Source organism: Clytia hemisphaerica, unplaced genomic scaffold (genome assembly GCF_902728285.1).
Source record: "Clytia hemisphaerica strain Z4C2 unplaced genomic scaffold, Clytia hemisphaerica genome assembly, whole genome shotgun sequence".
Lineage (NCBI taxonomy): Eukaryota > Metazoa > Cnidaria > Hydrozoa > Leptothecata > Clytiidae > Clytia > Clytia hemisphaerica.
Window position 1 is genome coordinate 87,049 of NW_027103319.1, and position 11,416 is coordinate 98,464.

The following is an 11,416-nucleotide window of genomic DNA, read 5'->3' on the forward strand; positions in this document are numbered from 1 at the left end:
TACTCAACAACCCAGGTCACTCTTTTGTTTGGAAATCAATCTTCAACGCGTCAAAATTCTCAACACAAAGAAAAATCTTGGAGGCATTCTTTATTGCTACCAAAGGACCTAGTTTGAATAACCAAATAGACACTCGTAGCCTTATGCTTTTCAGAAATGGAGTTACGTGAGACTTAATGATATTTATAGCTTTTAATAATTCCCTATACTGTAATATATTTTATCGTCACTTAGATTTTTATTGCTTTTAATTACTCACATTTTTTCCAATTTTTTCAATAAATTTGTTAGTTACTTTTTACTTGTATGATAACTGATGATGGCGTAAGCCGAAAAGCTTTTTATCCAATTTTCAAATATATTTTATATTTCACATTATGATCCGTTTCCACGGTTTGTTCTGATTATGTAAACTGCCCGCCAATGCTCCGTAGACTTTTTAAACTGTAAAACCATACCTCACAACAAGCCATGTTTGATTTTTTGTTTGTTTACATGTTTGTTTTTATCAAAGTTGTATATCCTGAAAACCATAATGTGCCGGCCACTTTTCATAAGAGATAATCTTTTGAGTCTGAATTCAAAAAAGTTTTCTATTTCTTTTTCAAAAAATATTCTAAGTCCAAAATCCTCTCAGACAATCTGTCAGTTAATATGTTGGCAGTGGAGTCAAAAGTTCTTTTCATAGTTCTGAACCCCTCCCCCCTTAAATCAATGTTATAGACTGACTCATGCCCCCTGTACCAGCTCAGAACTCCCCAACATTGATATTTGGGGGAAGGGGATCATTAGAAAGAGTTTTCTGCAACTATTTTCCTGACCGATTGTAGAACAGTGCTCACATCACTGGATAACGACCGCCTTAAATCTGATGAAGAATTCATCGGTTTAGACAATGATCCACTTCGACACTCTCGTTTGCGTGATTTAACTTGAAAATATGGATATTGAAACTAATTACTTAGGTATCAAGGCCTGTTTCCATCGATCGGGCGAGCGTGTACGCTAGGGCAAAATTCTTAAAATGTATTTAGGTGCTAACTCTGCGCTTGATTTCCATCAAAATGGAGATGGACTCATACACAATTTGTATATATATTTTTTTTTTTTCAAATCACTTTCATCACCAGGTTATGGTATATATTTATATATTTTTGCTTATTCAATAGTGTTTCTATTTCTTTATTGGTTGAAAAATTACCATTTGAGATGTGCGCTCAAAAAAGTTGAAAAATTTTCAGCGTCGTGCAATTTTGAAACTTTGCCCTAGCGTGCACGCTCGCGGATGGGCTAGAATCAAATCTTTACCCTTCTTCAGGCAAGAAGAAGTGAAGCTTTAGGACGAGACTGATAGGATTTAGTGATTTTTTTTTTGAGTGGTATAGTTTTTGAAAGCTAAGGGAATTCCAGTTTCTGTCTGTGATTTATATCTGATACTATAAAATAGATTGTTGAATTGCGAAATTAAGTCCTCACAAAAATTTATCCCTTATCCCCTGGAAAGAAAACTGCAAAAATCAGAACAAAGCAATTTTTTCAAATAAAATGTAAAATATCTTATGACAAAACCAAATATAGTTTTTTTCGTGCAACAAATGAAAATATCAATGAAATGGAAAAGCTAAGTACAAAGACAAAAAAATTTCAACGTTAAAATGTAAATTTATTTTTTTTGTGGTAAAAAACATCCTCAATAAATGAAAAATAAAAAGATGTTGTTTTTCGTTTGAAAATAAACGTCCAACACTCAATGATGTGAAAAATCAATATAAAGGAATCTTTTAGTTTTTGGTCCTATAAATAATGGTTCTTATAAACAAAATAAAAATCTAAACCTTAAAATATATACACTTAAAATATGGTTTCGTTTTGAAATAAACAAAAAAAAAAGAATCTTATATGCTAAGTCAAAAATGTTTTAAGAAATCCTAAATCTGTTTTAACAATATCAAAACTAAAAAGAACAGTATCTTAAATTTCTTCTCTACAAAATTTCAGATTGATTTCCGACAAAACTGTCTTGGATGATTTTTTATATATCCGGATTCTATTGCTTAATAAAGTAAAAAGAAAATCTACAAGATGGGTATCCTAATGACAACAAATGTAAATAAAAAAGTTTAAAAGTTCACAAGAAGACAATCAGGTCAAAATACACCAAGTCAAAATTATTTGATACAAAATGTCTAAGCTTCAGTGTATATAGCTTTAGCCACCATTTTATTATTTACTTTGATCTTGAAATTCTTCATGGAGAGAGTTTTCTTTTTGATATCAAGCTCTCCAGGCAGCTCATCAAACAATGTTACCATGACTTCTTCAAAGATAGTTACTGTAATTTCTTCGCCATTAACAAGCAAAACGTCAACTGTAGCCACATGAGTTTCCTTGGAGGTATCTCTCATAAATTGAATTGAGACTTCTCTCTTACAATTGGAACATGAACACATGCCAAACTGGGGGTCGATTGCGAGTTTTCTCTTGCATTTTCTACATGGAAAAAACGATTCTAAGTGGATCGCTGCAACCTGGTTACATGACATAGTCGTCCACATGTTTCGACTGTTTTTGTAGCGCGCCGCTGAACACCTTCTATAAGTTTTTTGTGTTTTTTCAGTTTCGGTGACCAAATGACTTGGGCATATTCTAGGTTAGGATAGGATATTCAGCAATCGATCTACTCGTTGCCTTTCATCAGCTTTATTGTAGGGCTTATTTTTGACTTCGCCACAAAACTTAAATTTGCCAAACATCGATAAGACAAGTCCCTGATCATCTATATCAGCCACAGGAACTCTGTCAGCATCATTCAACTGAAACGACATCACTTCATCATAGACCAACACTTCTGAGTAATTGTTAAAGAATAATATATCAGCCCCAGGTTTCAGTTTTTTTAATGTAACTGCCTCATGATTATGGAATCGGTTTACAAAATCTTGACGAACTCTTCTTAGTTGTCGGTGATTTGACACCATAACTCGACAAAAATCAACTTTTGATGTCTTGATATGGACGGTGAAGTATTCTCGTGTGTTTGATTGATTCACCTTTATTGGAGTCACACATCCAACATAGCCGACTACATCTAAAGAGATAAGAGAATTCTACACATGCAAGATGAAAAAGACAAAACCAGTCTAAGATGTTCGAATTTGATGTTAATTGTAATTTCTGTGCAGCACAGACTTCTAATCCATCAACTTAAATTACATTAACAATAAATCAAAATCTTAGTAACGCTGATATAAAATTATTCCTCACTCCAAAGCTTGTGGACACAAAATCGTTTACTGCATAAAAACAGAACCTTTGTTTAGAACACAAATAGAAAATCATATAGACTAAACAAACCTTTTGTATCTGATATTGTATCACTTGCGGGGAGTGATTTCTTGGGACGAAATAATTTCGTAGGAGTCTTTCCTGAACTGGTTGACGGTCTTTTCATGCCTGGCGAATCAAAGGAATCTGCTGAAAGAAAATTTCTTAAGATTAAATTTATAATTCCAGTAAAGTTATTTTTCACTAAATCTGAGTTCTCTTCATAATCACACCTTTAAGAGAATTGATTTTACTGATAATAGGATGTCATTTCACATCTTCACTCAAAATTGTGTGTAAAAAACAAAAACGAACAGACAAAAAAATCAAGAGATAAATCTTAAATGCTTCTGTAATTTCTGCTGAATTTATAAATTCCAACAGAAATTTGAATAATTGTAAGTTTCAAGCAAAACAATAATCCTTACCGGACTTCAATGGTGTGTTTTTCTTTGGTGTTTGCTTGGAGTTATCAGTTTTTGGACCAATGTTTTCTAGAGAAAAAATAAATTTGTATTAAAATTCACACATTATGTTGACTCGTGTCAGATATTCTAGCCAGTTCTTGACAGCCTTTTCTATATTTTTTGAGTCTTTAAAAACTTTCAATCTTTGAGACTCAGCCAGTGTTTTTTTTAGATCTGAGGTCTTAAAAAAGGTACCTTACTGGAAGCCTTCTTGGCCTAAGTTACTTAAAAGTACCCTGAAAGAAAATAAGTAAAAGCACAATCAAACGTAAGAAAAAATTACCTTTATGTTCTGCCTTTGCTTGTTTACTTTTTTTGGTGGCTTCATGTGCCACTTCACTTTCAAAGTTTCATCACTTTTGGTTGCTTTTGATGCTCTATCACTTTCGGTGGCTTTTGTTGCTTTATCATCTTTATTGGTGGTTGTACAAGCTTGTCTTGAACGTCCCATCATGAATCAGAACTAAGTGAAAATTTTAAAGTTAATATTTACATTTATTTACAGATATTACTTACAGATTCGATTTCAATTTTATTAGAAAAACTTATTCAGAAAGCTTTTTCAGACGCTCCTCTTCTTTTTTTTCGCTTTTGAATGTACGGTTTATCTTTAAGAGAAGATAGTCGTTCAAAAGACATTGGCTTAATCATCAGGCTACATATATTTCTTGCTCTTGAAAGGGCTACATAACTTAACCCTGGAGTTCTCTCAGTCTTTCCAAGGTCAATCCAAACTTGTTCAAGAGTCAGCCCTTGAGATTTGTGGATTGTCATTGCCCATGCTAGTCTTAAAGGGAACTGAGTTCTTTCAAAATTAACACCAAGTGACTCCGAAGAGGAAGAGCATGGTGGTATAGGAACAACTCTTGGTTTTTCAGGTAAATAAGAACAAGCCCACCCATATCATCATTTGAACACTTATTTGCTTTTTTGTTACTATGTAACGCAGTGATCGTTGCTATGGGATTCCCTAATAGCTTCAATGCATTAAAATTATTTTCACTAACATCTTTAATACTGTGAGAAAGTTTGATTGCTTTTGGAAGATCTGTTTTTAACTTTTCCGTAACTGATCTTTCCAACAAAAATTTCCAATCAGAAAGGGTGACAGTGCCATTTCTTACATTTTCTCATAGGGTGCGAAATCTAACTTGACTTCCCCTGACCCTCTAGCTATCTGACTTGTATGAAGTTCAATTACTGGGAGAAACTGATTATAAACAAAATATCCTTCTATTTCTAACTGTGTGTTAACAGATTCATTAAACAAAGCATACTCCTTCACAGGTGGGAGTTGCCCTAGATCACCTACCAAAATTATATTAACACCACCAAATGGTATATCAAACTTTCCTTTAGCTTGTTTCAGCCTTCTATTGATCCATGTCCGATCACTGAAAATTAATCAATAATAAGGTAAGATAAGTCTTTCATGTTTTCTTGCAATTCTGAAAGAGCAGACCCCTCTAAATCAGCATTTCGTTTGCCCTTAATTGGCAGTTTGAGTAACCAATGCAGTGTTTTTCCACCTATGTTGAAGGCAGCAATTCCAAACATTGCACAAACCAAACATTTAGACTGCAAAAGATTTCGTAAACGTTCAATGAGAAAACTTTTTCCACTACCTGCTTTGCGTGTAAGAATAAGAAGTAAGTGGTCTGGATCATTAGCTCGTAAATGATTTTTTACCGAGTCGAAAGCTTTCCTCTGTTCAATATTTAACTTGTTTACTAAATTCAATTCAGCTTCAGCATCATTGTACCTCTCTGTAGTATGAAGATGTGACTTTTAAGTGTTAATCCAGCTGTGTATTTCAAAACGATTATCAGGAGAAAATTCTGAGCATTGGTTAACCCAGTGAGTTATATTTTCTGTGCTGACTGATTCCTGAGACTCTTCAACGCTGTTGTGTGTGTTTACCAAGTCTGCTAAATACATCCATTCTTCTCTATTAGGTGTTTCTGTTTCGTCTTCTGACCCAGAGGATTCATCATCAGAAATGTACTGTTCAACAATTTACTGTTCAACAATTTCAAGTTCATGAATGTGGTTTGGTAGCAATAAAACTGATTCTGGTGTCTGCAAAAATGCCTGCCAGTGATTTATAAACTCATTGTCATTCTCTGTTGTTGCATTATTCCAAGCTGATGCGATATCACCTCCCCATGGTTTGAATTTCAAAAGGTTGTACTTGCAATATTTGCTGAAATGTACCCCTTTAGGCGAAGACGGGTAGTTTGGATATGTTCTTACTACAACAACTTCTTTCCTTTTGCAAAGAATATCTTTTTTAAAAAAATACTTAGATACAAATGTAATAAAATTTGTGTTTAATACTTGAGGGTCAGATGAAAATTCTCGTCTTTTTGCATATATATCAAGAAGGGATGGTTTCATGGAGATACTTTCATCTTCTGTTTCAACTTTTCTGGAACCGTGACGTCGATATGACTTCAAATGTAGAACTGCACAACAAACTTCCTGTATACTCATGTCTCTCAAACCTACTGAACGCATCATTAACTTCTTAATCATAGATACTGAATTAAAGTTTTCAGCACTCACTTTACTTGAGACGCATGAGAATGTATCTTGAACAACGAAACTCAACTTTTTCTGGTTTTGAGGTATATTTAGTGAGATACTGCACGCACGAGTGATAATCTATGACTACACTGATATCTGTGTTTGCACGCCAACATCGTAACTGTGTTCTTTGATGTCGATTGACTCTTGGATCATTTCTGGCATATACTACCTCAGCTTTGTATTTCAACGAACCATCTTTAGTATTTACTTTTGAAAATTTCAAATGTGTTTTCTCACAAGTGTCAAAAGGAAAATCAAAACTGCAAGTAGTTTTACCATATGTCTTTGTATGTTGTTGACTAAATCTGAATAATCATTGTCGAGATTTTCAATATCCTCAAATTTTGATTTGCATGGATGAATTTTTGGCTTTGTCCACTCATCTGTATCAACAGGGTTTATAGCGGTCAATATTTTGTCTACGTATGCACAAACTTCTCTTTCAGCTATAAGACCTTCATCTACAAGTTCTCTCAACTTTTGCCTCTCATTTTCACTTTCAAAGGAACTCTGTCTTAACTTGACCTGAGATAAGTAACCTCTCAATGCTATTTTGAGTCAAATCAACTAAACCTGGATCATCATCCAGTTTGGCTAAGCCATGGCAATGAATGGACCCTCTTGAAGCATACTCATAACGAAACCAGTGCCACTGTGCTTTAAGGTAATTGTAAAGCCAATGTTTAACAAATTTTTCAGTGCGTTCAGTAAAATACCAATCAACTATATGAGGGTTTTCAACTATTGCATTCCGTATTTGTTTGTCTGAGGCAGTTTTCTCATCAAGAGATAAAAGTCTTAAAAAATCATTCCAATGAAATTCAGCCATTGAAAGGGTAAAAAAAATTGTTGGGACCCCAACCTGCTTTACTGTTGCTATTAAATCCTGTCGTTTTTTATTCCAATAGGCAAAAGAGCGTGTGATTTCTTTAGAGTAATAAAAAATTTTATTTATTAGCTGTCTTCCAAGAGCCTCAGAATGAACCATATTCTGGAATTCTTCGCATGTAAAATCAGATTCCCCTGGATTTCTCTTAACTTACAAATTACCTTTGCTTAAAATTCTTCTTCTGTACAACATGTTGTATGCCTAGTATATGAAGCGTGGATGTGATGCGAACCTATAGTACCACTTATCATTTACCATTTCTGCAAACTTAAGAAGATGTTTGATTTTTGCAACAAATGAATCAAGATCGTTTTGTTGAATATTCCTAAATAAAGCTGATTAGTTGGATCTCCTTTTCCATCTGGAAATAGAGTAGGAAATGCCATAGTTGCAAGAAATTCAGTACGAAACTCATATATTGGATCATCGCCAACAATGTTTAACTCTGCAGTTTCAGAAAATTTTTGAACTAATTCTTTTTGTGTCTTTGAGTTTGTTTGTATTGGTATAAATGAAGAGATTTACAAACACGAAAGTCCTTAGAATTTACAGTCCCATTTTTGTGAATCTTTATCAATGGCAAATCTGATGGCAGTTGAGGTAGAATATCAGCCACTTTTTGAACATCACAAGGAAAGGTTCATCACATGTCCTTTGTAGGCTCGTTGGCCTCCTTTTGGCTTACAATAAACATTCATAATTGGTAGAACTCTAGCTATAAGCATCTCTTCCACTTGGGTCAAGCCTTTCAATTCATCTGGTAACGGTGATGGTACCATATCATTTTCAACGCTGAAGCGTTTAATATTGTCCTTGTCGCGGCTGCACCTATTACACATTGAGCCTTTTATATTCGCCCATACTTCCTTGCAAATATTGCACTGCCTAAACTCAATTTTGTACAAATCTTTGAAAAAGCTGGTTATCATTTCATTTCCCTCGTTGGTCAAATCCTTTCCATCTTTGGTAATTTCCCCAGTGTTCACAAACTTACTTTCATTAGAACATTTGGTTTCAACATTCTTTTTGGGTCGACTAGTGCTTTGAGTGTTGGTTGAAATGTTAATTTTACTTCTCGGATTGAGCAACTGCTTTGATTTTTTTTTGTTCAGATACTAAAACTGAATGATTATGATCTAACTTCACTGCTGATATTGCATTATTTATTTTATTAGCATCTTTCTGCTGAACAGTGAAATCTATGGCTGAATCTTGACAAGTTTTATTATTATTAATAATAAATTTACTTTGACTACTGAACAAATGATCAAAATGGGTATTTGTTGTTGCTGTTGATACCTCATGTAACTCTGTATAACTATGATCACAATGAGTATTAGCTGTTGCTGTTGGTATCTCCTGTACGTAACAACAAAAGAACCAACCTTGAGAATACATATGTTTCACGCTTTCAAAAGAATTAAAAACAGTAACTTTTCCTAGCAGATCATCAATGTAGAGCCAGTCTAAATCTTTCCTCACTGCAATTGAAAAGTGGCCTCCTGGATTTCTTACAACTGACCTTAGCTTGTAAGTTACAATTTCTACTTGAATCTGATGGTGTATTTGCGAAGCGAATGTACATGAGCGAAGCAGTTTTGCTATCGTGTGTGCGTACCTTTAATTTTCCATTCCTCTCAACTCTCTATAAGGCAGGAGATGGGAAAAACGTTTCGAATCTCCGAGTTGCGCGATACGAAAATATGAAGGAGATAAAATACTAATAATATTCCGGGAAACGATAACTCGAATTATCTCCGTCATAGAAAATTTGTCGTATACAAATTTAGTGAGTCCGTGTATGACTACATGACTCGAAATTCTCGTATTTCCTCAGGTCGCTCCGCTTTCGCCGCTAAATGCTCATTTTGCCCCAAGAGAACTCTTCTTATTGGTTAGTTTTCCCGCGCTACCATGTTTTATGATTGGCGACAGAAATATCTTTACACTGATTGGTCCTGCAGAGTCGTTGTTATGGTTTCTATTTATCATCAAAATGGTTCATTTCATTCTCTCCGAATCTGGCTGCTGAATTGCAATTCTGAGAAACTGCTTGGCTGTTTTTTTGGATTTTCATTGAGTCGTTTACATCATTATTATAAAAGTTTAAACCGTTTTTAAAACTGGTTTGATTAAACTGGTTTTCTTGGCTTCTATCTTTAATTGCCATCGTTTTTCGTTGACCATTGGTTTGGTTTGGACTTTCAATCAAATCGACATCAAACAAACACAAAGCCTGCCCTGCTGCTATTGTTTATTTTTTGGTCAACTGGTGGTTGATGGTCTTATTTTCAAATCAGGGAAGTAAATTTTTTAATTGTGTGTGTGCTACACAATACTATTAGTTTTAATATTTGTTCTTGATCTTGGAATGATTGAATTTCTTTTTTCAAATCTGATTTCTGCACCATTTCTCATTTTAGATTCACCACGACCACAATCAGCTAATTCGACAACTAAATGTAATAAACCTTTTTTCTTGTCATCCTTTTATCCTGCTAAAGAGTGCATTATTGACAGTTCTTATTCTAAGTGAATATTATCCAGATAATTGCACGACAGAAATTAACTCAGTTTACTTCCTTTGTTTAGTTATCGAGCAAGAATGTCTTTACCAGGAAATCGTGGTTTAGTTTAAAGTGCTTCACATCATTATATCACTTATGAAGATTTGCTAATTATTTGTAGTAGAAACTCTAGAAGTCTAATCTGATGTATCAGACTATCAGGGTATTTCGAGAAGTTATTTTAATAATGGAAAACTATTTTAGCTTTTAGTGATTTTTCATTCTCATTAAATATTTCAAGTGCTATCTATATCGAGTCTAAATCAAGTTTTACAATTGACCAAATAGTCAGACCCCTTACCCGCAGCTTGATTTATTATACTACTTTTTATCATTGTTTTGTTTGATCATTAATTTTAGTTAACTAAAATTTATTTATTGTGAATATGTACCAACGAAATATCATACCATCTCCCTGCATATCGTTGACATTTAGTTATCCTAGTTTTTATCAAAAACGAATAAGTAATACCACCCTTAACTACTGTTTTTGCAAGTATTTGTATGGTATATTTTATCCATAAACTCTCAAATGTCTACTCTGGAGTTACCTTCGAAACTTTCATTAAAGATCATTATCGTTTTTATTATTAAACTCCTTGATAACCCGGGGGGAGGGGGGCTTGGGAAAAAAGCGTACGGGGATGTGCTGCTGGTACCTTTTTTCATCCCACCAGTCCCACGTAGGGTCGCAAAACACCAATATAGAAGATCATCGTAACCCTCGTATGTTTTTTTGAAAAAATTTGCGAGTTTTAGTTCCATGTTTTTTAGTTCAGGTTTACCCATCCCCCGGTAAAATAGCGAAAAAAGTGGACAAAACCATGGTTTGAGTCTCAGGTTGTTTAAACTAAGTTTTTTTTGTTTCTAAAGGGTGCCCTAAATGGATGACAGATCGGGTCAATTTTTTTTCTAAAAAACGAGTCCCACGTAGGATCCATTTTCCGAACTTCAGCGGCACACCCCTATCGGTCGGTGCGGTAAGGGGGGTGATAACAATGCCATAATAATTGTCTTTTATCATTTCAGTACCTAACAAGAATTTCAATAATTCAAAAAATGGAAACTCGCACCATTGACCCGGCTGTAAACAGTCTAATGAATCAAATGCAAGATTTGATAAACTATGGTAAAGACATATAATTTTTTTAAACTTGGTTTCAAAAGTTTTCCAAAGTTGCTACTAATTACATCTTTATCCAAACTTAAAGAAGGTTTATTCTGGGAGTAACTGGCTTATTCTATATTCCTCTTCTTTTTCATCCTTTAGCTAGTGAACAGCTCAACAACATTCAGAAGAACCATTATAGTTTTGGTAGGTATATCTTGACCATTTATTTCATTTAAAATGTACTAATTTTTACATCTGACTAAGAGATTTTTCCAACTAACATTTCATTTTGACCACACTAACAGCTATTATGTCCTGAGAAGCGTTCTCTTATTAACTGCTTTTGTGTACATAATCAATACTATTTTTCTTTCAGATGGTGCTTCTAAGTCGTTGGACAATATTCCTGTTGGTGTCCCGATTAGCCAAGTCAGTAAGTAAATGAATAATGGTAATTTCCAACATTAAC

The 11,416-nt window shown here is 34.1% G+C and overlaps 1 protein-coding gene across 1 annotated transcript; it reads right to left on the reverse strand.

Moving 5' to 3' along the window:
- Nucleotides 1-2,651: 2,651 nt before the first annotated feature.
- LOC136814810 (uncharacterized) lies at nucleotides 2,652-4,133 on the reverse strand. Its single transcript, XM_067071240.1, has 4 exons — nucleotides 4,075-4,133; nucleotides 3,753-3,818; nucleotides 3,355-3,471; nucleotides 2,652-3,088 (listed from the first exon to the last, which is right to left on the reverse strand). The coding sequence occupies exons 3-4, from the start codon at nucleotides 3,449-3,451 to the stop codon at nucleotides 2,652-2,654; spliced, it is 534 nt and encodes a 177-aa protein (XP_066927341.1). The 5' UTR covers nucleotides 3,452-3,471; nucleotides 3,753-3,818; nucleotides 4,075-4,133.
- Nucleotides 4,134-11,416: the final 7,283 nt, after the last annotated feature.

Bases quoted from the DNA above. Each gene is read 5' to 3' on its own strand.
- LOC136814810 (XM_067071240.1), bottom strand. From the start codon at position 3,451: ATGAAAAGACCGTCAACCAGTTCAGGAAAGACTCCTACGAAATTATTT. The intron at 3,089-3,354 runs GTTTGTTTAGTC...TTATCTCTTTAG, and splicing joins TACAATATCAGATACAAAAG to ATGTAGTCGGCTATGTTGGA.